This window comes from Spinacia oleracea, chromosome 5, assembly GCF_020520425.1.
Source record: "Spinacia oleracea cultivar Varoflay chromosome 5, BTI_SOV_V1, whole genome shotgun sequence".
Classification (NCBI taxonomy): domain Eukaryota; kingdom Viridiplantae; phylum Streptophyta; class Magnoliopsida; order Caryophyllales; family Amaranthaceae; genus Spinacia; species Spinacia oleracea.
Window position 1 is genome coordinate 16,531,487 of NC_079491.1, and position 26,563 is coordinate 16,558,049.

At 36.0% G+C, this 26,563-nt stretch overlaps 1 protein-coding gene and 1 long non-coding RNA gene across 3 annotated transcripts; one reads left to right on the forward strand and one right to left on the reverse strand.

The window, feature by feature from the left end:
- Positions 1–539: 539 nt before the first annotated feature.
- LOC110793351 (uncharacterized) lies at positions 540–17,545 on the reverse strand. 2 transcript variants are annotated; one of them, XR_008921683.1, is made up of 8 exons: positions 16,822–17,545; positions 15,777–15,875; positions 15,116–15,194; positions 14,935–15,024; positions 2,897–12,275; positions 1,348–1,456; positions 1,056–1,155; positions 540–736 (listed from the first exon to the last, which is right to left on the reverse strand). It is a non-coding gene; the product is annotated as an uncharacterized lncRNA (long non-coding RNA). The 2 variants fall into 2 exon arrangements; XR_008921682.1 differs by having other exon boundaries at positions 1,348–12,275.
- A 2,765-nt stretch (positions 17,546–20,310) lies between these two features.
- Positions 20,311–23,750, forward strand: LOC110786035 (bidirectional sugar transporter N3). The gene is made up of 6 exons (XM_021990544.2): positions 20,311–20,504; positions 21,396–21,432; positions 21,576–21,786; positions 22,304–22,465; positions 22,572–22,691; positions 22,897–23,750. Exons 1-6 carry the CDS (start codon positions 20,459–20,461, stop codon positions 23,266–23,268), a joined length of 948 nt encoding a protein of 315 aa, XP_021846236.1. The 5' UTR covers positions 20,311–20,458; the 3' UTR covers positions 23,269–23,750.
- Positions 23,751–26,563: the final 2,813 nt, after the last annotated feature.

Below are 26,563 nucleotides of genomic sequence, written 5' to 3' on the forward strand. Positions count from 1 at the left end.
TTCAAGCTCATGTTCTAAATTTATTCAACCATGTTCTAAATTTAGTCAACCATGTTCTAAATTTGTTCAACCATGTTCTAAATTTATTCAAGCATGTTTTAATTTTATTCAACCATGTTCTAAATTTTTAAGCTCATGTTCTAAATTAATTCAAGCATATTATAAAATTATTCAACCATGTTCTAAATTTTCAAGCTCATGCCACTAGTGGAAAAAACGCCTATTGTGGCGGGCTTTTTGGCCTTGCTGAGGCGGGCATTGTTCGCTTCAATAGTGGGGGCTGCAACAGGTCTAATAGTTGTTGAGGCGGGCTTTGTTCGCCTCAAAAACAGACTTGTTGAGGGGGGCTTTACTTTTGTTCGCCTCAACAAATGGGTCCAATATTAGCGTGATTTTTAGGCCCTGTTATGGCGTATCTCATTGCCCGCCTCAACTAGTTACTGGGTCAAAGTAAAATTGTATTTTGTAATATTTATATTTTTTCTTTAAAGTCTTGGTAAGCGTGCATGTTATTAAATTTCTGTGACAAAACATTGAAATCGTAAACCTTTCTCATTATTATTAATAAAATATAGAGTACAAGAACAAAAAATATCACTGGTTTTTCCAAGGGGATACATATGAATTTCTTTAGTATTACATTATCTTACAAGGTTTAATAAATCAAAGTACAAAATTAACGAACTAAGATAGTTCTAAACTGCACAAATTGACACCTCTCCCACCCAGGACCAACCTGCAAAAAAAGAAAATATCAACAAGTCAAAAATTACCTAATAATAAAAAGTATAGCCAAAATGAAGATAAAGAAAACTTGTAATAGGAAACCAATGGCCATGAATTTGTACCAGAGATGAAAATATGAACATGATGTTCATTTAAAGATTATACTTAAAAAAATAAATCCTAAAAAACAAACAAAAAAAGATAAGAAAATATTTAATATGAACTCCAGATCTGAAAGAATTTTTTTTTTAAAATCAGATACTTTAAAGGTATTGTTGATTAACTTTAAAATGAATATTTATTTTAAAAGATAAGAAAAAGGAACTTACTCTTCTAAAGAATTACAGATGATGAGGTCTTCCACCACCGACATCCTAACGCCGCCATGAGTTTGTGCCGCTAAATCCACCGCTCGCGTCAAAGACGGATCTAAATTATCAAATTAATAATCAGTACAACGAATTCTCCCAAAAAAATAAAAATTAATTGAATATGCAACAAACCGTCAACATTAACAAAGAAATCTAAACATCCCTTAAATCATAAATAAATAATAAAATACAGCAAAAATCAAAATTCAATCAAAAATAAAAGTGGAAAGACGAGGAAATGGTTTGGTACCTAGCTTGTTTGTATCAAGATCTTGAAATACTTACGGAAGACGGTTTGCTTATGCTCTCCATCTTTGTGAACCATAAACACGGAAGAAGTTCGATCAAAGCCCGAATTTCTTCAACAAAGAATGGAGATAAGGATGCGAAAAGATCAAAGAAACAAGGGATTCAGTGAAAAAATGGCAAACTGAAATGAAGAAAACAACAAAGGAGATCGAAGGATAGAAAAAACGGCTAAGAAAAATGAAGTGTAAAAAAGGAAATGAAATGTAAAACCCTAACTGCAGTGATTGTTTTGTGTTGAGGCAGATGGGTCACTTTATTTGGGCCGTCGAAATCGTTGAGGCGGGTAAGTCAAAGTTCGCCTCGACTGGATAGCTCTAATAAGGCGGGCTGGGCCTATGTTCGCTTCTACAAAGCTATTGGGGCGAACATGGGGTCAGCCCGCCTCGACAGCTCAGGCAAATGGGGCGTATAATTTTTTGCCCCCTCAACAGGGACTAATGAGGCGTATAATATTTTGCCCCCCTCAACAGGGGGGCTTCAATAAGTGTTTTTTCTACTAGTGTCATGTTCTAAATTTATTCAAGCATGTTCTAAATTTATTCAACGATGTTCTAAATTTGTTCAACGATGTTCTAAATTTATTCAAGCATGTTCTAAATGTATTCAATAATGTTCTAAATTTAGAACATGAGAACCTAGTCAACACATATACATATATACATGTTCTAAATTTTCAAGCTCATGTTCTAAATTTATTCAACAATGTTCTAAATTTTCAAGCTAATGTTCTAAATTTTTTCAAACATGTTCTAAATTTATTCAACCATGTTTTAATTTTATTCAACCATATTCTAAATTTTTAAGCTCATGTTCTAAATTAATTCAAACATGTTCTAAAATTATTCAATCACGTTCTAAAATTTCAAGCATGTTCTAAATTTATTCAACGATGTTCTAAATTTGTTCAACTATGTTCTAAATTTATTTAAGCATGTTCTAAATTTATTCAACAATGTTCTAAATTTAGAACATGAGAACCTAGTCAACACATATATACATATATACATGTTCTAAAATTTCAAACTCATGTTTTAAATTAATTCAAACATGTTCTAAATTAATTCAAGCATGTTCTAAATTTATTCAAGCTTTCTAAATTTATCCAAGCATGTTCTAACTTTAACCGTGTTTCAAAAATTATTCAAGCATATTCTAAATTAATACAAGCATTTCTAAAATTATTCAAGCATGTTCAAAATTATTCAAGCATGTTCTAACTTTAATCAACCGTGTTTTCAAAATTTATTCAAGCATGTTCTAAATTTAGTCAAGCATGTTCTAAATTTATTCAAGTTTTCTAAATTTATCAAAGCTTGTTCTAACTTTATTCAACCATGTTTCAAAATTTATTCAAGCATGTTCTAAATTTATTCATGCATGTTCAAAATTTATTCATGCATGTTCTAATTTTATTCAAGCATTTTCTAACTTTACATGTTCTAAATTCATTCAAGCGACACTGAAATATTTTTGCAGGTGTAGACACCTACTTTTGTCCCCATTCCCGAAAGGGAAGGTTCGATGATGAAAACGTAAATCTCCACTTGACAACGCATCTCCTATAAAATAACGAATCTCATTACCCCTTTTCATTTCACCCGAAACTTGCTATTTATAGAAACCTGCTATTTATGGAAACCTGTTAAAAATAGTAATTGCCGTAATAGGTAGTTGTTAAAAGTGGCAAGTCATAAAAGATAGAAACCTGTCAGAATTAGGTGTTGCACTCCAACATAAATCCTAAATGAGATAGAAATTGCGAGAGAATCCTATTCCTAATATGATTCGAAAGTAAGAGTCACGTATTAATTAAAATCCTAACGAGCCTAGAGTTCGTAACGGGCCCAGACGCATCCCGTCACAAGGTTAATACGCACTAAAGGACTCAATTAAATCTCAAATACTCCGGATTCTAGGAATCCGAATCTGACTAAGCAAAACAGCCCAGACCCTATTTTCAACGCCTGGCTCGGGGCGCCGAAATCTTCGGCGCCCAGGCCTGGGCGCTGAAAATACCTGGTACGTGTTTTTTCCTAATTCCTCGTGGATTAGAATTCTGCAATTCTATCTTTCCACGAACTCTTTCCTATAAATAGACCCTTAAGTTCGACGTGAAAATAACACACAACACACAATTATATTCTGAGTATTGACTCTAAAACCCCTAAGCCTAAGCCTCACGCTGCAAAACTGATCACGCGTTCTGTCGCAATCGATCCAAAAATCGAACAGAACGTATCCCGTCCCATAATTTGAGATTCCGTAAATAAAAGGAGAAATAGCAAAGTCAAAGTAGTTAGTTTTCTGAGAACCGTGACACACCTCTCAAGGGTGCGTCGTAATGTGTCCCTTTTCCATGGTTTAATTGCTTTCCTCGCCCTTTTATGAACTGTTAAACTAACTAAAATCTGATTGCTCGATCACGCTTAATAAATAAGATATTTTTGGGAAATTCGATTATCATGCTAGGTCCCTTGAAACAATCTAAATCAGATAATCGCATCCGATCTAGTACTATATGTTGCATATTGATAAAATCAACTCAGATTAGTTTAATAGTTAACGCATGTCCCTTCAATTATTTATGCTGAGCTAGTAAGGATATCCTGCCTCTGGAGTTATCGAAGAGCGAGTACTCCTCTCGGTAGTTACAGTCCCCCGAACCCTCAATCTCTACCCTGCGGGTGTACGTTGAGCGATCCCCACCACCAGGGATCACAAGGGAACCTACGACCGTCGTGGTCAAACATAATTGCACTCCCTTTATGTCACGATAACCGGGTTTTGTCAGTTTTTCTCATTGTCGTTAAAAACTGAATGGCGACTCCTATATTACTAGTCAATTGGGTGTAAACTCACAGGAAATCCAATTACACTTGATTTGACAAAAAGAAGCGTCACACCCACGAGGGACGAGGTCACGCATTAGCCTCGTGCTTTTTCGACCCCCTCACAGTGGCGACACCACTGGGGATAGTGAAGGAAATACTCGTGCTTGTAGGTAATCAAAATAGCCGAAGGGTGAAACGATCCTACCCCGCGTTTATTTCCCCATCAAGTTGGGTCGACCTGAAAATCAGCATATTAATGTGAACGGACAGAACCGCATAACGAATCTTGGCTCCCTTGGTGTTTCATCTCGGGAGTTGGGACTAAGGATACCCATCGCCAACCGGGGGGTGCATACGCTTCGAATGTTGTCCACTCGGCACTTTCGCTAGTAGTACACTCGTCCCAAACCCAATCGCTCGCCCACTAGGTCCCTCTCGCCTGCATGCCCCCTTGGCTTGCACTTGCGGGTTGGCCTCTTGAGCGAAATTCGTCTGTTGAAGACACTACCTCGACCGGGGCATGTGTTGGATCTACGATAGAAGCGGTACCAAGCCAGGCGCAATAACTACCCATAGAAGCCTATCATAAACTACATGACATATTATTATTGCCTCATGATGGAATGTTAGTTATGTGTAGCGAAATATATGATTGTGTGTGACAAACTATCCTAGAAAAACCAACGACCTTAAAAAATTGCCCAAACATTCATGAACCAATTTGCCAAAGAGTTATACCGAAACACGTGTTCCGCAAACCCGAACGATCGCCACAAAAATAAGCGACGCTCGGGATGGCCTGTAACGAATCCCACAAACGCTGCACAACGCGTAAAGGACGTTATTAGGCAAGCACGCAAAATCGAAGTCGCGTAAACAAAAGTAGACGCAAACAGAAAACGAGAACCAGCCAGGGACGCATTTTCAACGCCCCTGGCTGGGCGCAGAATTTCTCACGCCCTACCCTGGGCGCTGAAGTTGCTGCCTGGCCTTTTGGTCAGGCACAGCAGCCTCGGTGCCCACGCGTGAAGAAAATACGTAACAAAAAAAAACTTTTCGTGAAAAAAATTGCTACGAGAGCGTAAGAAGAAGCACTTGATTCTAGAAGCGACTTAAAAAAATAAAAATAAATAACTCTTTGCGTCGTTGTTAGGCCTCCTACGACGACAATGTTCGGCACCAAAACCGAGCAAGCTAATTGAAATAACCTTTAATGTCACAAGGGCAAAGTATTCAAAAAAAATGTTCAAATGAAGTTTTCAAGGAAAAAATAATGTTCGAATAAAAAAAATAAATCCGAGTCTAGACTAGGCTATGCCAAAGTACAATCTAAATCCTAAGTCTTAATTGTCTTATCCATAGAATCGGTCCTAATGCTTGGTGTCGTCCTGCAAGTTAAAAGGTTAAACCATATTGAGTCTCCCTTCCTAACATTTAAATCAATGAGCACCCATATGTAATTGACATTCCTTGCTAAGAATCCACGGCCTCAATACTCTCTCCCACCAATAAAAAGAATATATTATAGTATTTGCAAATGGAAACAGTCACATTCTGGAAATCATTCCCCCATAGTCGCACAACCCCCAAAGTGAACCTAAGGTGTCAATACCATTAGCAAAAAAATTAATGGCCTCAAGGCTCAAGATCACATTGGGTCACGACTATCGTAGTCCTCTCGAGCCACTCGCTCCTTTAAATACTCCTAAGTACGGACTAAAAGATTTTCCATGAATGCAACATGACCAACCATGAAAATACCCAAATCGGCATACCATAAGGTTACCATTGGGGTAAAGCAATACACACTAAGAGGGAAGCCGCACTAATGATTCTAGCCTCGCAAAAATAAAAATTCGATCTCCCCAACTAACTACCTTGCCAACATTAAGCAAAATGGCGCATGACAAATGAACACCCAAGGGTTAAAATCTAAAGTGTCAACCAACAAAAGTTATGGTCCAATTAGCCTAAGTCTGAGAGTTGCTTGGTCAAGTATTATAGGCTTACGCCACGTCATTATTTTGAGTCTAGGCCACCTCCTTGTATTCATACACGGGTTATAATCAGAAAAATTAATGAAAGTTCGAGTCTAAATCACAACTTCCAGTTAAATCCGAGAAACTGGAATCTGAAAAAGAAGCAAAAGATTATTTTCGATGTAATTCTTTCGTTAAATTTCAATAAGGTAAAAACAACATTTTTTTAGATCTACGCTATTTGCACATTTTAAGAAACGACTAAATACGCTTGCAAAGTAAGACAATTTAAAGGTCCACCCTAGGCCTACAAAAATTAAAAGGTCCACTATAGGCCTACCAAACGAGGCTCACTCAGTCTCACCTCGTGACTCAAAAACCACAACCATCTACCTTTTAGCCCAAATGAAAAATTTGAAGGATTTATGTTGGGGAGAAATCCCAAGCAAAAAGAAAAAAAGAGAAAGAGAAAAGGGAGAGCGAAGAGAGCGAGCCATGAAATACTTAGCCCGTACCTCCCAAAGTGCGAAATTTACCCAAGTAAACGAAGGAAAAGAATTGAGTCAACCAATCCAAATCATGTCACAAAAAGTACATAAAGTTCTACGATGTCTACCCTTTCCAATCCTTATGTTCTTAGACGCCTTCGCTCTGGGGCCCCTGTTCAGCTCATTTAACCCATCCATGTTCTCATTGCCATAACCCAAGAAACCATTACCTCGACTCTTGTTCTTGAACTTGTTGTCAACCGCAAACCACGCACTGCCATTGACACGTGCGTCATGCCCATTATTTCCAAAGCCCAAACCTGCTCTAACATCACCATTAGCATAATGACCATATAACTTGTTTGAATGCATCCTGGGATATACCCTTGAGCCGTCCCCATGCTATTCATTGGCCTTGGTTGATGTAACCCTCGTGCTCGACTAATACCTATACAACTTATTCAACCCATCTTTCAAGCCGTCTTGAGTCACGAATAAAAAAGAAGACAAATGAAAAGCGCCTTTGAAAGTTCGTCTAAAAAAGGGAAAAGAAGCATTTAGCGCACCAAAAAAGATCCGCCCAGAAGTCATTTTCAGCGCCCGCAGCTGGGCGCCGAAATCTTTAGCGCCCCAGCCTGGGCGCTGAATCTCTCTGCTTGCTAAAATTTGTCCAGAAGTGCTCGTCATTTTATCCGCACATACACGGAACAATAACGAACACTTGGGGGGGGTACAACACGTATTCAGACATACGTACCACCAAAAAATACATGTACTAAAAAAAATATATAAAACAAATTTTTGTCTTACGGCAAGGCAGCAGATTAAAATAATAATAAACTTCACTTATTCTACCGTTTCAAATAATATGTTTCCACCTCAGAACGTACTTGTTTAAAATCGGCATCCTAAGAAACCATTTTCTAGGCTAAGAACTACGCAAGACCTGATTCCAAATTAAATCTATTTAAGGCGGATACCTAGGCAATCCATGATTCAGTCCAACCAATTTGCAAAAATATTAAAGCCTATAGAAAAACAAGAATAAAGAATAGAAGTCCCTTATTGAAATTTAATTACTTGCAACCCAAGTCGAAAGAAAAATTTAAGTTAAAGCAAGAATCTAAGCCATCAAGATGCCAAAATAAGCACACATCGAAAAATAATAAGGGCACATACCCTTGCCAGAAGGAGCACTCACACTCCTAGGCACTTAGCCAAGACTCAAAAGATCGCTTTGCCTCAATTGAATGGGGGCTAGCGCAAGCGTCCATGACCTCTAAAGTACTCGACTTGACCCTCCCTAAAGCGAACTAACTCACTTAAAGACTTACTTTCACCACTAGACATAGTCGTTCGCTTAAAGACCTTCTTTCACCACCAGACACAGTCATGATCGCCAACAAGTAGTAAAGGCAGTAAGCTTGCAATAAAAAGGATTGTTCTACGGCATCGCCCCATCGTTCCTTCGAACTCAGGGCACCCGTTCATGGTAATTCGAATGCTTGCTAATATCCTTTGAAAAAAAAAAACAGACATTGTCAATAGGACTTGGCACTTAACCAAGGCTCACCCTACTCGGACATATGACACGCGCATCTAAAATCGAAATCTGAAAGCATCATTAATGGGAAGACATAACAGCAACTGGGGGCTAAAAAATTGAAGTGAAAGAGCTAGGGAAAGAACTAAGTATACCTTGACCTTTTGTGCAGACATACACCAAGTAAATCTAAGTCAATTTGAAAACGGTTTATATTCCCGCAATTCTGGAAAAGATGGCCCTAAAATCCTAAAAGCATATGCCAAACGGGCACAAGTAATATCTTGACACCTGCACCCTGGCTTCCAGCAAATCCTTAGACATCATTCCAAAAATCGTAACAGTATTTTGATTCACTCATATAATCCTGTACGAACCTTTCTATAAGTCAACTTACCTAGGACACCTCGGGTTGTACACAGTAGGACTCGGATTTTAAATAATTTTCAAATGATTTTCAAAGACTTCTTCGAACATAATAAAGTGTCGTTGGTTTAAGCTAAGTATGCGTTTATCTCAATTTTGCAAGTGAGTCAAGAGATTTCTAAATATGATTATGGGTAAAGAAAGGCACCTAGCTTTTGGTCAAAGGCACACTTCAACATGATACTACCTTGACCATGGCAATGTCGCACAATACGACATTTACAGAAAAAGTAGCAAATCACTACTCGAACGTACCTCGCACTAAACGAGTCTGGTTCAAACTATTCATGATCCATGTCACCATGAATGCATAAAGACGTATGCAAAGCATTATAGCACCAAGCCAATCCCGTAGCTACAATTGGGGGCTTGAGAAAAACACTCTAAAAATGCTCGAAATGACGATTTTATCGCAAATTCTCGACGCTAATGCTATACATATGTCATAGGGGCTCAATCCTAAGCTTTAATCGTGTAAAACAAACCTTAGAATGGCTACAACCCCTCCCAAATTCTAAGCACTACTTAGAATATATAAAGTCACCCCACTAACAAGGGTAACTGAAAATCGCGAGTCACCAAAACTCCGATCAAACTACTGCACATAACGCTCGCCCTACAAACGCCCGTTACACAGTCTACCTTGTTCCAAAGCAAAAGCGAAAGAAAAAATCAAGGATAAGAACCGTCAAAATATACCCAGAAATCATTTTCAACGCCCAGAGCTGGGCGCCGATATCTTTAACGCCCCAGCCTGGGCGCTGAATCTTTCTGCTATCCATGTTTTGCCCAGATATAAAAATAAGAAAGAAACACCTATTACTCCTCGCATCGAACGAAATAATAAGCTGTGCAAACCCACGCAGAAGGTGCTACACTTGTTCGAACACCTGAGCGAGGCATGATGAAGTACTCCAATGCAAAAAATAATAATGATATCCCAACACCTGGAGAAATGTTCTAATACATGCGGTTAGGCCACACAAGCCTACGTCGCACCATAAGTTCAACTATCCCACGGTACAAGTCTAAAAAAAGAGAGTAAGGCATATTGCACTAATGTAGGCACGACCAAGAGCACGTGTAAAAGAGGCAAAGACTACTTATTGCCCAAACGCAAGCCACACGACTTCTACATTAAGGATTAAAGGTAGAAAAATATTACCTACCACGGAAGGGATAGCTCGCACCTACACGAGCGGAACCCCAAGGGATCTTTCTCGAAAGAACCTACAAAAATCGTACGCCAAAAGGAAGCATCCCAACATGCATACTTAGGGGCTCCAAGCTACGAAACAACCATAGCAAAATAAAAATAAAAAAATCTCGAAGCAATTGTTTGAACAATCGAAAGGGCACGATGTTTGAGCCCACTTCATGAATGGGCCTGAACCCTATCAAGCTTCTAAGCAAACTATTCAAAATCAGTCATTGCTCAAAAAAAATGATTCAAAAAAACTGATTAATGGATCGCACACAACGGCCATTCTATGAACGCTCGTTCGCACATACATATCATCATTCTAAATATCGAACATTCACGAACGCGTTCGAAAGGAAAAATATACAACAACAAGAGCAGTCAAAGTCTTACGCCTCAAGGTATGTTCCTCGGGCCATATAGACTCGCCCAACTATCAAATAACTGTACGCCTTAAGAGCAACAGTTCCTTAAAATAATCGCCCCAAAGCGACAAGCACCGTAGTCCACCAATCGGCTACGGCTTCTCAAGAAAATTATCACGTTCTAAAACACAAAGAAAAAACAAAAGAAAAGAGAATACATAGAACTTCCAAGTGAAATGAACGAATGAACAAAAGGCCAACTGTGTCATCAAAAGACCAGCCCAAACAACACTTTCAACGCCCCACCTGGGCGTGAATTATTTCAACGCCCAGGCCTGGGCGCCGAAAATGTACCCAGGCTCAAAAAAGGCCCTAACTCCTAGTGGGCCCTGCCATACTCATTCGACTTGAAAATTGCCGAAAGTCGCACCTCACGACTTTGTCAAAGTAGCACACCACTACAAAGATCGCTCGCACTTACGAGCACGATCCCAAACACGATCAAAGACATTACAAAATGCGTAGGAACCTCTTTGACAAAAAATGACCGTCAAGCACGAGTGCTTGGGGGCTCGAAAGAAAATATATATTTCAAAAGTAAGTGTGCAAAGTTAAAACGGTATTCCCAGACTACACTGTACGAAGTCCCGTGTTTGGATAATCTCAAAAGATAAAACCGGATTACGACCTCAAGACAAAGGTCGTCGTTGATACTTATACATAGTCCCCTAATCAAGGACCCAGGTAATGGCAAAATTGAGCCATAAAGACTAGCTCAAAACCATGAAAGAAGATGACCACAAGATAATGGTCCGTCTAAGCACGTTGTCAACCCACATTCAGGTTGCAACTAAATCCGAGCATCCCTCGAAAGAATTCGCTCCTGCAAGAATGAATGAAAAGAAATTATCAAGAGAAATCACAAGAGAAAAAAATGAAATAGGGACTTGTCCACCTCAATCAGGCAAGACTGCGGCACCCGAATCCCAAATCAAAAAGACAAATTCAGGTTCGCTCACCTCCAGCGAGCGGGGCGTCCACCCTTAGCGGACAGGGCTCGCCCACCTTCAGCGGGCGGGGTCTGCGTCACTAGCCGCGCAGGTCCTCAGTTTTCGAAAAATAAAGTCTTCAAATTCAAAATAGGCTCGCCATCTTCAACCGGCGGGGTCTACGTCACAAGCCGCGTAGGTCCTTATTTTCAAATTTCAAAAATAGATTCATCCACTTCTATCGGACGGGGTGTCCACCCTTAGCGGACAGGCTCGCCATCTTTAGCCGGCGGGGTCTGCGCCACTAACCGCGCAGGTCCTTAGTCGCTGCAGCGATAACCTTTATCGGTTTTCCCTTTTTCCTAAAATTAAAGGATCGGTTTTCCCTTTTTCCAAAAATTAAAGGATCGGTTTTCCCTTTTTCCAAAAATTAAAGGATCGGTTTTCCCTTTTTCCAAAAATTAAAGGATCGGTTCTCCTTTTTCCAAAAATTAAAGGATTGGTTTTCCGTTTTTCCAAAAAAGAACGATGTGCTGGATTTTCCTTCGTTTTACGTCCCATAAAAACAAGGGGGTTTTCTCGTTTAACTAGCCTTGAAAATGAGAATCTTTAAAAACATTTCTACCTCGTGGCTGGGCTTGGCCAGACCCAATTACACTTTATAGCTTTGATTTCGAAAACATCTGTAGCTACTCCCAATGACAAAGTGAGGGAGTTTCTACGCCTCTTTAGATACTTCCAATGACAAAGTGAGGGAGTATTCTATACTATCCGTTGACAAATCCCAATAACACGTGAGGGATATGTCGACATTTCAAGTGATGACCCTTAAGTCAAATGTTATGACTCCGGGGCTCGTGAGACCCTCGCAAAACAGGTCACATACACCATGGCTTGTGTGGCGCACTCCGTCCAGTACTTTGACCATCGTCTCATCCCGAGACTCAGTCAAAGTGGGGGCTAACTGTAGACACCTACTTTTGTCCCCATTCCCGAAAGGGAAGGTTCGATGATGAAAACGTAAATCTCCACTTGACAACGCATCTCCTATAAAATAACGAATCTCATTACCCCTTTTCATTTCACCTGAAACTTGCTATTTATAGAAACCTGCTATTTATGGAAACCTGCTAAATATAGTAACTGCCGTAATAGGTAGTTGTTAAAAGTGGCAAGTCATAAAAGATAGAAACCTGTCAGAATTAGGTGTTGCACTCCAACATAAATCCTAAATGAGATAGAAATTGCGAGAGAATCCTATTCCTAATATGATTGGAAAGTAAGAGTCACGTATTAATTAAAATCCTAACGAGCCTAGAGTTCGTAACGGGCCCAGACGCATCCCGTCACAAGGTTAATACGCACTAAAGGACTCAATTAAATCTCAAATACTCCGGATTCTAGGAATCCAAATCTGACTAAGCAAAACAGCCCATACCCTATTTTCAACGCCTGGCTCTAGGCGCCGAAATCTTCGGCGCCCAGGCCTGGGCGCTGAAAATACCTGGTACGTGTTTTTTCCTAATTCCTCGTGGATTAGAATTCTGCAATTCTATCTTTCCACGAACTATTTCCTATAAATAGAACCTTAAGTTCGATGTGAAAAGAACACACAACACACAATTATATTCTGAGTATTGACTCTAAACCCCTAAGCCTAAGCCTCACGCTGCAAAACTGATCACGCGTTCTGTCGCAATCGATCCATAAATCGAACAGAACGTATCCCGTCCCATAATTTGAGATTTATTAAATAAAAGGAGAAATAGCAAAGTCAAAGTGGTTAGTTTTCTGAGAACCGTGACGCACCTCTCAAGGGTGCGTCGTAATGTGTCCCTTTTCCATGGTTTAATTGCTTTCCTCGCCCTTTTATGAACTGTTAAACTAACTAAAATCTGATTGTTCGATCACGCTTAATAAATATGATATTTTTGGGAAATTGGATTATCATGCTAGGTCCCTTGAAACAATCTAAATCAGATAATCGCATTCGATCTAGTACTTTATGTTGCATATTGATAAAATCAACTCAGATTAGTTTAATAGTTAACGCATGTCCCTTCAATTATTTATGCTGAGCTAGTAAGGATATCCTGCCTCTGGAGTTATCGAAGAGCGAGTACTCCTCTCGGTAGTTACAGTCCCCCGAACCCTCAATCTCTACCCTGCGGGTGTTCGTTGAGCGATCCCCACCACCAGGGATCACAAGGGAACCTACGGCCGTCGTGGTCAAACATAATTGCACTCCCTTTATGTCACGATAACCGGGTTTTGTCAGTTTTTCTCATTGTCGTTAAAAACTGAATGGCGACTCCTACATTACTAGTCAATTGGGTGTAAACTCACAGGAAATCCAATTACACTTGATTTGACAAAAAGAAGCGTCACACCCACGAGGGACGAGGTCACGCATTAGCCTCGTGCTTTTTCGACCCCCTCACAGCAGGAAAGTTTGTTGAGCTGAGATTAGCATCATAAAATTTATGGCATGATGATTAACCATTCAATAAAAAACAACATGATCGACCAGCAATGCGAGGCATATTCGACTAATTTTGAACAAAAGATAACAACTATAAGTTTATGTATTGGTATTGAAAAATGTCAGATAATATTGCATCCGTAATTCAAATTGATAAGTAATATCAAAATCTAGGAACCATCTTACGACAACTTCCCCCTGCAAGGAATCAACGATGTGATATGTTACATACGGTAAAGACTTCGCCGCTGCCAGCCACCGCTGCTAGGGTTCGCTGCCATCCTCCACTGCTAGGATTCGCAGCCAGCCACCGCTGCTAGGATTCGCTGCCTCGCTCAGCACCACCACAAACCGGCGAATCACGGGAAATCACCAACACTAATTCACGGATTTGATTCGCGGCCACCAGCAACACCAGCGAACCACCAACACTTTCGCAATTTCGTTCAATTTTGTTCGAAAAACAAATCGTGAATGCCGATTAAGAATTTGCGATTGAGATTCGAGAATCAATCAATTGATGAATTGGACGGAGGAGGAAGGTGTTCTTACCGGCGAGTTAAGAGCGATTGAGATTTGAGAAGGTGTTCTTACGGCAGCGGAGGAGAGATGCGAGTAGCGGCGGAGAGATGCGAGCAGCGGCGGAGAGAGGCGGCGAGAAGTGACCACCGGCGAGAAGTAACCGGCGAGCAGCGAAATCGATTTTAAAGAATCGATTTCGAATAATCGATTTTGAAGAATCGATTTCGCAGGCTACCGGAGATTAGAAAAATGCAGAGACCGGCGGCGCATGTTGGTGGTGGATTAGAACGACCATGGCCGGATGTGGTGGTGGCTACGACCGAAAATCGCCGGATGATGGTGATGTTCGAAAAGGGAAGAGAGAAAAAGAGGAATTGAAGAGAGAGAGTGGAATCCGAAATATTTTTAAAAAATTTGCGTGAAAGAATTATATTAAATGAGGGTATTTGTTATTTATAATTACGAAAATGCCATTAATCAATAGTGTTCTTACCGTAAGAGGTGTTCTCACCGTAAGAAGTGTTCTTACGGGAGCCTTTCTTTCTCTCTCTCTCTCTATCTATCTATCTACATATATATATATATATATATATATATATATATATATATATATATATATATATATATATATATATATATATATATATATATATATATATATATATATATATATATATATATATATATATATATTACACGAACCTTCCATTAGGGAGCATTAAGCACCCCAAAGGCAGCTTTCCAATGATTTTCTTGCAGCTTCTGGAGTTTTGAAAATAGTAAAAGCTTGTCCTACAAACAGGAAAATACAACTCAATAACAAACTGCAGAGCAGTTGTTTTTAATATGTAAAAAAAAAGTGAAGTAGTAATGGGTGACTTACCAGAATGTGGGCTAGATGTAGCAGTACGGGGGACCATATTCGCCGTGCAACTATATCCAATACTATGCCATACTATGTTCTGACATAAAATGCAGAGATAATCTGATATTTAAGGATATACTCCAGAAACACACAAATTCAAGGAGAAGCTATATCATGAAGCTAATTTCCCTTCTTTATTTATGCTAGCATGTGTGTACGGGGTGCATGGAGGAGCAATAGCACAACAATACCCAGTGGATCAATAAGAAGGATCACATTTGTTGCACTGCAGTCTCTATTGTTATTAGATCAGTGAAACAGGGTCCCTAATTGTTCATAACTCACTTCATGACTTTCAATCATGTGTGAGATATTAGTTTATTTATATAAGTCTTTCATAATTTTCAGACCACACCACACCACACCAAAAAAAAAAAAATTGAGCAAAATGAACATAACCACATCATTCACTGAACAGGTGACACCGGATAAAAAGATAAGAAATCTACCATGATAAGATGAAATTAGACCATTGATATACTGGATAAAGTAGAAAATATTGGTTGTTCCAACTCACTTGGATTTAATCCTAGAACTCATTGACAAGAAGAAAAACTTAAACTTCTTGAAGAAGCCAAATATATAAACGGTCAAATTAAAACATTTAAAAGATCATTACCTCAATTTCGAATAAGGTGTATGTGGGATCTAAGTTCAAGAGAAAAACAAGAGTTCCCTGATAATGATCAAGAGCTTCCTTCTTTCTTTCTTCCCAAGGCTGGAACACATGTTTTGAAACTTGTCAGTGCCGATGGATAAACATCATTCCAAAATAAAATATCAATAAAAGTTCAGATGAGCTTTCTATATTCAAATATACACAAACAAGCAAGACTGAAAAACTGATGTTACATTCCAGCACTTAGACTCTCGACTTCAACCTTCCAGAGAGTTTCTATCCACTAACAGAGTAACAGTCTAACATCATAACAAGAAAAGGTACGCGAAGTCTTATATGCTATCTTACGAGAACATCTCTGGCCAGTGTCTATTCACTAACAGAGCAACAGTCTATCATATCCAATGAAGTACATAGTATGTTTTAAATTTCTCAAAAGAGACTATTAAGTTAACATATCTATAACAACATTCCTCACTACACAAAACCGTCTGGAGATCTCAAACATAAATCTTTCTTACAATCCAATAAAACAAAGGAACCAACCAATATATAAGATTAAAATCGTTTTTTCTAATTATTCAATCCCAATTCACAAGTATTGACACACAATCACAGATGAGCACTATGTGCATTAGCAATCTATCATTGCGAGCATGAGAAAATGATATCTGCAAGAGATCTCGAAAGTGACATCGAATTCTTAATTGGACCAAATTCTCCATTTCATTCAAATATTCAAGCATAAATTACATTAACCAATTCAAACTCCACCGTTCCAATTGGGATCTAGTTCTCATAAAACAACAAAAAATCAAGCTTGATTATTGAAAAAAAGATTCAACTTAAACCCCCAAATTACACATAGACGCCAGTTAAAAAAATAAAATACACGTAAATTATCCACATCAAACATTCAAAATTACAAACAGTTTAAATATCAATCAGATCAAACCAAAACAAAACTATTAAAAATCAAAATTAAACTACATTCAACTCAAAAATAAATTAACAAAAAAAAGCAAAATAGATAGATCTGAAGAACCTCTTTTTCGATGAACTTAGTGAAGAATTTCCCAGCTTGAACCGCCGAAACATCGCCGCGATAATTCCGCCATATGAGAACTAGCTTTAATGTCTAAAGGTACATCGTTGTGGATACTCCAGACATTTTTTCTTCAATCGACGAAACTTAGCAGAAACATAGTTATTGAAAATGAGGGGAAGATTCTGATCGATGAAGAAGAAGGAGAAGAGATCTGGGGGAAATTGTTATTTTTCGATGCTTGAAAAATTGAGGATATCTAATGGAGGTTGTTTCAAAAAAAGAAAATAGTGTGCTTTTTTTGACGCCATTGAAGAGGAATTTTGAGCTTAAATTTGATGATTTTTTAATGAGTTTGAGTGAGAGAAAAGAGGTGAAGGAGATAGGAGAGGAGAAGGGAGAAGAAAGAAAAGAATTGAAAGGGAGACAAAGAAAAACGATCAAATTTCAAAAGCTGAAGAAAGAAAAGAATTGAAAGGGAGAAAAAGAAAAAGAAAAAGAAAAAGAAAAAGAAAGAAAAAAAATGTTGAGCAAGTGGAGCATGGAAAAATATGTGAGTACCAAGCCATGAACCGAGGTTGTTGGAACAATCAACATTGAGCATCTAAAGGGAAGGAATGCAAAATTCTATTTCTTAGGAATAGTGAATTTCACCATTTTGTCACTCATAACACTATTCTTAAAAATCTAATATATATAGATAAAGGGGAGTTTTTTCAAGAGATTTCGGAGTGCCACATAGGATTGTCCAGTCACAAATTTTTATATATATTTTTTATTTTAAATTACTATAAGATAAAAATGAATTCAAATATCATTATTGTGTTTATCCTAAAAACAGATAAAAACTTAATCAACAAAAGATAAATATATTAGGTAGTTGGCTAACTGCAGAAAACCAAGGCATTACAAGTCATAACACATTTCAATACATTAGTTATTCGACAATGCAATCACAATTAGTATAATCAAACAAGATTTCAAAACAATGAATTAAGTTGTACAAGCACTCAAGCATTAACCTCGAGTTACATCAAACCCTAAATTAAGCCAGAAAAAGAAAAAAGTGAAGAATGGATAAATCAATAGAATTTAATCAATGAAACCAAAAACTAACACATACAACTACTCGGTCTACCATATCTAATTTATTCAAGTTTTAATATTTATTTATTCAATTTTTAATATTTATTATTATATAACATAAAAGCATAATTTCAAGTCTCTTAACTTTTTTGTTTGTGCTTTTCTTATTTACTTTATACTCCGTATTCTGTATAATGTATTCCAGATTTACAATAGTGCAAAAAATTACTTTGTAATGTGTTAATTATGAGCCTTGATGTATTCCGTAGTCATGTTTACATGTTGAAAACTTATATTTTGCTATTACTTTATCATTGTTGTTTTTGCAATGACTCATCCAATGATGGTACACAAGAATGCACAAATCGGGTTACAATCATAACAAATGCATATGAAATTATCATATTATATTCAAATATTATGATTTAAGAATTATAAAATAAAGTAAACACGTTTAAGCTGGATAAGGAAAAGTGAGCTTTTGAAAAAATAAGATTAAAGTGAGTATTTACAAAATAAAATAAAATATTCTTTTTAATTATTTATTCAAAAGATAAAAGCAGATATATGTTAATAGAACTTCATATCCAATTAATGCCAACATAAATACATAATGCATCAACTTCAATAAAAGAATTCTGAAATAATGAAAGTGAGGATTATAAATTTAGATGGTCATAGGCTGGTGATGGATGGATAAAGATGATGAAAATTCAAATAATAGAACACAACATAAGTTAACCCATGCATTGCACAAGCTTCAATCTAGTTATACTCCAATTGTGACTATCTTAAAGGTTTGGGATCTATTTAAGTTTTTTTAAAACAGGTTTTAGTGGAAAGGTTTTTGAAAAAATAAAATTAAGAGAAACAATAAGTATACCTTAATAACTTATCCCAAGTTTCGATCAGTAGTTAATTATCATATTTTATTTGTAAATGTAATACGGGAATATAACCCAAAAAAAAATAGTTTTTGTTCTCCTTTTAATTTCTTCTCTACACTTTAAAAAGTGGGAGATTTGTTACTAGTTATTCCTTATGAACAGTAACTCCATGTACTAATTATTCATTTTAACTAATTATCCTAATTTCTTTTTTAAATAATTATGTTTGGTTGTCTCTGCTTCCAATGGAACACTTCATTATTAAGTTCAAAATTAAAATATGTCTCTGGGCTTGCATGAATTATGGTCTTTCTTTCTAATTTTGATGAGATGGGGGTGAAGCCATAGAGGTGTTGATTTATTTAAAAAGCAAATAATGAGTAATTTGATATTTGGAGGACACGAACAGTAACTTCATGTACCAATTATTCATTTTAACTAATTATCCTAATTTCTTTTTGAACTAATTTGTCAACTACCTTTATTAAGGGTAATAGTCTTATTGTCACTTTAATCTAAACACTTCACTGCATATATTTTAGGTACTCACTCAACTCATACTCCTTAGTTAATAATCTTGCTCCTGAGTACGAAGTATATTTAGAGTTGGGTACATGTACCAAATGTCTTAATTTTTTTTTTTTTTTTTTGTATTAACTTTATCGGTTTTGTTTATTTACGATTTAGTACACACGATCAATAAGAAAAAAAAAGGATGTTGAGTACACCTAACTATAAATATAGTTGGGAGCAAGATAAAAGTTCTCGTATACATTAGCATGTCATTTTTTATTCAAATAAAATGTAAAACATGTACTGTGTATAGTATCGAGTATCCAACTTGTCAACTCTTTTTTTTTTTTAAGGAAAAATACATTGAAATTAGGATTGCCTTCTATCATTATTGTATCCTAATTTATCAAGGGTAATAAAACGTAGAACATATACTACATATTAATTAGGGGTGTTTAATTTTCGAAAATAGGATTTATCTGATCCGAAATTTAAAGGATCGAAAAAATATGATCCGAAACCAATCCAAAAGTTTGGGATATCTTAAATTTTCGAATCAGATACCCAAAAATTCGAAATGGATCCGAATTCAAAAATAATTAAAATATTAGGGTGATAGAACACCATTGGTACCAAACTTGAAATTTCCGACTACTAGTGTAAACAAAATTTTCTTAAAAAAATGTATACAGTATTTCAATAAATATTTTTTCCTTATTAGTTAAAAAACTGGATTTATAAAATGGATACAACTCATACAAGCCACCAAAACATTTGAGACCGCCCTTAAAATCATATTTTAAAATGGTTACATGTATTACTCCGTATATATTAGAAGGTTGATATTGACAAGATAATAAAAATGATCCTGTGGTTCCCTCCCTCCACAGTTACATGCCAGACGCATGGACATACACAAACACAATACATAATTCTAAATTATTTGAGAATATTAATTAATGGGTCGTCCTTTCTCTCCCTATATAAACACCCCCCATTCGTTCTCACTTACATACAAGTGTTCCTTTCTACCTATTAAGCTTCTCTCACTCTCCAAAATTCTTGGCAAAAAAAATAAAAAAAATAAGAAATTAAAAAGAAATCGATTTGTAGCTTATTCAATTCAATCAAATACTAATATTATTGAAGCCATGTTTACCGTCCACCACCCTTGGGTTTTTGCTTTTGGTCTACTAGGTATCCCCTTCCTCCGCTACATAAAGTTCCTCGCTTTTACTATCCAGGTGATCAAAGTATTTAAACTTTGACACCATGTATATCATATCGCTTCTTTTTGTTTCCTTTACTTTTTATTGATTTTTCGAGCAAAATATATACTCCGTATATGTTTATAGTTAAAGTTGAGAATAATGGTTTGCCATATTTTTCTAGCTCCACTTTACAAGAATTTTTTTTGTTGAAACAAAGCAAGATTGTATTATCGGTTTTGGGAACTTCTATACACTTACATTCTTGTCATGTTCTGCCCCATTTTCTCAAATTTCATAATTAAACATCATATATGCACACACATCATTTATGTTTTTTTTTCCCACTCTAATCCTTTTTAAGTAAAAATTTTGACAATTTGTACTCCACTATTTTTCTTCTAAGAAATAGGGTTCCCTCCGCCCCCCCCCCCCCCCCCCCCCCCCCCATTTTGAGTTTTTCTAATCACCCATTTACCCGTTTCTTTTCTTTTTCCATTTCTTCTCTCTTATTTTCGGCATATTTTAATTTTCTTTCAAATATTTATCGTTTTTGTTTCGTACTAAGCAACATATACTGATTCTGTACAAAAAAAGTAGGTTAGGATAGTAGCTGCTTTAACATTCCAAATTAAAGTATTTAACAAGGTTATCAATTTAAAAACGATTTTCTTGTGAATTCCTAGAATAAATAAATAACTTAAATTAATTATGTTATCCTACATAGTATTTTCTTAACAAATCTCACTTATCTTTATGAACATTATTCACCTGAAAATGGCTTTTTTCTACCGAAGTATCATTTTAGTTTAGTCAATCATTTAACTTTGGAAAAAGACTAATCAATTTTGTCACCTTGTGTGATTCATTGTTATTGCAGGCAACGTCATCTCCTTCATGGTGTTTCTTGCACCACTGTAAGTACTATATTAATCACACTTTTTTCGACTAATCAATCAATTAATCACCCGCTTTTTTCGCCTTTTTTACGATTAATTTACTCGGTTCGACATATATTAAGATCTAATTAAAATGAATATATATATCTTCGATTTTACAGGCCAACTTTTATTAGGGTGTACAAGAAAAAATCAACAGAAGGATTTCAATCACTTCCTTACGTAGTTGCCATCTTTAGTGCGATGCTATGGATCTACTACGCTTTGCTCAAGGGCAATTCTGTCCTTTTAATCACTATCAATGTTGCTGGAGTTATTATTGAGACCATTTACGTTGCCATATACATTACCTATGCCCCAAGGCAACCAAGGGTACGTACTATACCTAATTTTATTATTATCCAATTATTGTTCCATCATCCACAGTTACACATGATCACGACCTGATTTTTACCTTACAAATTCTTAAGTAATTCTTATGTGAGACAATTAAATTTTTACTACTCCCTCTGTACCTTAATACTCGAACTGTTTTGACCGGACACGCTTGCCAATGCACAACTTTGACCACCGATTTCTTTAACTATATATTATAAAAACTTATAAAAATACTAATATTTTGAAAATACATATTAAGATGAAGCCAACAATATATTATATACTAACATTTGTTTTCATATACTATAAATAAAATAGGGTCAAAGTGAATTATGTGAATAGTGCAAAAAGTCAAAACAGGTCGAGTATTAAGAAACGGAGGGAGTACAATAAAAGATAAATTTGAGATTTCCGTCTCCTAAAAAAAAGCAGAACTTTTATAAAAATAATAAAAAAATCTTTAGATATATATGGTATACGCCCGTTAACATGGTTACACTCGGTTTTGCAGATATCAACTTTGAAGTTACTTTTGTTGATGGATTTTTGTGGGTTTGGCGCGATTGTATTGTTTTGCCATTACTTATTTCATGGGGAAATTCGGCTTCAAGTTTACGGATGGATTTGTGTAGTAATCTCTATTAGTGTTTTTGCAGCACCCCTTAGTGTAATGGTACGTACACTAGCTGTATTAGTTTTCATTCTTACAATTATAATTTTGGACGTGAGTTAGTTACTACGTAGTAATTATTATTGTCTAAACTTTAAACCTTTAACAGAGGACGGTGGTTCGGACCAAGAGCGTGGAGTACATGCCGGTTAACTTGTCATTTTGTCTCTTACTAACAGCAACTGTATGGTTCTTTTACGGATTCGTCCAGAAAGATATGTACATCGCAGTAAGTCATACTCATATATAAATTATTTTTAAGATATACTCGTTCAGTGCATATATTTATATATCTCTTTTTGTTTTTCATATTTCGAATTTATTTAGTGAGAAAAAAAAAAGTTAAAGTAAGAAGAACAAATAGTAGGAAAGAAGTATATTTTTTATGTTATATGCTAACTAACTAATTAATGATGTTATGAAATTATTTGCAGCTTCCAAATGTTGTGGGGTTCTTATTAGGAGTGGCACAAATGGTAATCTATGCAATTTACAGGAAACATGACAAACAAGCAAAAAAACAGAAGCTACCAGAATTTGCAAGTCCAATTAAGCAAGAAATAGTTGAAATTCAATCAATTCCCAACAAAACTGAGGATGTTATTCCTCCACATGAAGAGCCTCTAGAAATTGAGGTTGTAATTGGAAACAAAGATAATACTATTGTTGGTGGTGATGATGAGGAGGTTGTTGGTGATTTATATGGGCCGCCGCAAGGCCCGGCAGTATGCAGCGTGGACGCCGAGAAGATTTCCGGTGGGCCCGCCGGCCCGGCTTCGGTGCAATTGGTTCAGTGTGCCGTTTGAGTTAGGGCAATTGAATTGGTAGCTAAACCTTTTGGGTTGTTTCTTACTCTTTTAACCTCCTAATTTGCCCATCCCTTCAAAATAAAAGAGTAATTAGATTTTGTAGAGTTAATGTAAATTAATTTGGAAGGCCTTTAGTGGAGTCCACTTTTGGTGAATGAAGGGCACCTTAAGCTTGATTGGAGAGTCACATTCCCTAATGTCCCCTCTTGTTATATAACCCCAAAGGCACCCCAATTATTGTACTATTGTCTACTTCATCAATTAATTGAGTTTTTGGCTCTAATTGAAAAACTCATCACAATTGTTTGGTTATCTTATTTCTTGTATGGGTTTGTTTCCCTTTGATTGAATGGTTAAATAGGTTTCAAAAGATGATAAGAATGACTACAAAAATGAAGCCAATTTGTTAAATGAGGCAATGCCAATCCCTTTATTGTACTAAGAAGCTTTAATAAAATTTTACAAAGTTATTTGTTTTATGTTTGTTTAATTTACAATAATCCGTGTCCGTAAATCTGATGATAACTGAAGTGACTTGGTTTTTTTATTCAAGCATTTGATCCATATGAATACAAGTTGTGCATGTTTAATTGGTATGAATGTAGGTAAGGAAATAGATTTAAAACATTTAACAAGGAGAAATGGTAATGTTAAATGTTATCATTATTTGTTGTTTGGTATACCTAAGAAAAATAATCGCTAGTATCAAATTAGGGAAAAATTAGGGATTGAGGGAGGTAACACTTTGTTACCACAAGGTTAGGAGAGGTAAAAAATTGGTGGTGATGATTACCCTTTGGAAATGGAGTGTGTTACCCATCTTGCATACCAAATAATAGGTAATGGAATAGTTAAATGATTCCATTTCCAACACTTGAAAAGTGTTATACCAAATATGCTCTTAGCGTGTAACTTATTTATTCAATATTATGACCCGATCATTAATACGGAGTATACCCAATTGCAAACCCAATTTGACACTGTTGGGTTGTGGCAGCCTGACCTGTTAAAAATCGACCCGACCCGACCAAAAATACTGGGTCTTGAACAAGATTTTGTGACCTATAACCTGATTTAATCCGAATCCAAGCAACCTGAAAAGTAATGTGTCAAACTCCGACCGAACCCTTTTTGACCCGACCGATTAATAGTCATTGTATTTATAATAATAAATGAAATTATGAAGAACTTTAAGCATAGTAAACACGTTGTTGTTACTATTGTTGGGTGTGATGATTTGATTTTGAATTGTACGCCATTTTATGGTTGAATTTGACTAAATATAAACTTGTATAGGAAAGTTTGTTAATTTGTGCTCTTATTTTATTACCTAAATTAATTAAAATATAATACGCGTTTTAAAATCTCTCAATCCGTTGGGTCGACTGAAAGCGAAATTTTTGATATTGGACGAGCATTTGTAAACCCGAAAGAGACCATTCGGGAAATAATATTTTACAACCGACCCGTTTGACGGGTCTATAATGGCCAGGTATAAAATAAATTTTAAAAAGGTTCAAAGTGCTCAATTGTTTCAACCCAACTTTTAGTGGGCTTGGCGCTGGTTCTAAGATGACAAGCCCAACCACGTTGCACTCCAGACGAGGAGAGAATTATATTTGCAGAATACATTCACGCTCTAACTGTCTCTAACTGGTTCGTAGGTAGGAGTGCAATTGTGCAAAGTTGCAAATGAGCCGAGACTCTCAATAAACTATCTGACCTCGGTTAAAGCTCGTCTATATTCGTTTATTTAATTAGTTGTTGAATATCTCTTTTATTGATAAATGTGTGATATTCCGAATCCGCGTTACAAATAGAATGAATAATCTCTATATTGGTCAGAAGATTCTTTCAATTGGCTAGAATAAGTTATTTGAACAAAACTAGATCTTGCGAATTCATATTGAATATTTGACGATTAATTCCGTACCTTGCTAAAAATATCAATCCTTATTTATCAATAGCACATTGTCTAATCAAATGCAATTCCCTCTCGATACGTTCCTCAAAAAAAGAGAAAGACAATCAAAGAATTCTCAATCATGGTCTTTGCGGATTGGATCGTCTATATAATATACAACCCAAATTCTTATTTGAGACTGTCCTCACCATCAACTGATGGTGAGACCAGTTCACACTTGCGAATTTAGATATGTTACTTATATAATTTAGACATGTTACTTTTTTTTTTATAATTTTAGAGGAGGTACTTTTTTTAGTTTAGGTATGTTACTTCTATAGTTTATACATGTTACTTTTTTATACGGAGTAGTTTTAGGGGAGATACCTTCTTAGTTTAGGTATGTTACTTCTATAGTTTAGACATGTTACTTTTTTTAATATAATTTTAGAGGAAGTACTTTTCTTAGTTTAGTTATGTTACTTCTACAGTTTATACATGTTACTTTTTTTTATACGGAGTAGTTTTAGGAGAGATACCTTCTTAGTTTAGGTATGTTACTTCTATAGTTTAGACATGTTACTCTTTTTTTTTTAACAATTTTAGAGGAAGTACTTTTTTTAGTTTAGGTATGTTACTTCTATAGTTTAGACATGTTACTTTTTTTTAAATAATTTTAGAGGAGGTATTTTTTTTAGTTTAGGTATGTTACTTCTATAGTTTAGACATGTTACTTTTTTTTATAATCTTAGATGAGGTACTTTTTAGTTTAGGTATGTTACTTCTATAGTTTAGACATGTTACTTTTTTTTATACGGAATAGTTTTAGGGGAGGTACATTTTTAGTTTAGGTATGTTACTTCTATAGTTTAGACATGTTACTTTTTAAAAAAAAAATTAGAGGAGGTACTTTTTTAGTTTAGGTATGTTACTTCTATAATTTAGATCTGTTACTTTTTTTTATAGTTCTAGGGGAGGTACGCTATTGGTTTCACGCTCGTCACACCATCAAGTTGATGGTGTGACTGGTCTCACAGGAGACGCGCTGAATATACAAAGTGAAACTCCAGATATTGAATATCTTTCTCTTTGAATGAGATCTTAATTCCAACAGCGGTTTCATTAGATATCATATAACTTTTGAAACTCGTTTAATAAACGAATTTGAACATGAACATATGTATGCTTGTTCATTTATGTTCACGAACAATTCATTTATTTATGTTCACAAACAAGCTCGTCTATTTGTGTTTATAATCAAACTTGCTATACATAATTGTTTTATTATAGATAAAAATTATATTTTGACTTTTGCGGAATAACATTAAAAATATTTTAAAAATTGAACTTTAATTGCTAAATTAGTGCATACCAAATTGTGTTTTCCAA

Excerpts from the sequence above, each read along its gene's own strand:
- LOC110786035 (XM_021990544.2), top strand. The coding sequence starts at position 20,459 with ATGTTTACCGTCCACCACCCTTGGGTTTTTGCTTTTGGTCTACTAG. Across the intron at positions 21,433-21,575 it reads ATGGTGTTTCTTGCACCACT|GCCAACTTTTATTAGGGTGT; the intron begins GTAAGTACTATA and ends TCGATTTTACAG. Across the intron at positions 22,692-22,896 it reads AGAAAGATATGTACATCGCA|CTTCCAAATGTTGTGGGGTT; the intron begins GTAAGTCATACT and ends AATTATTTGCAG.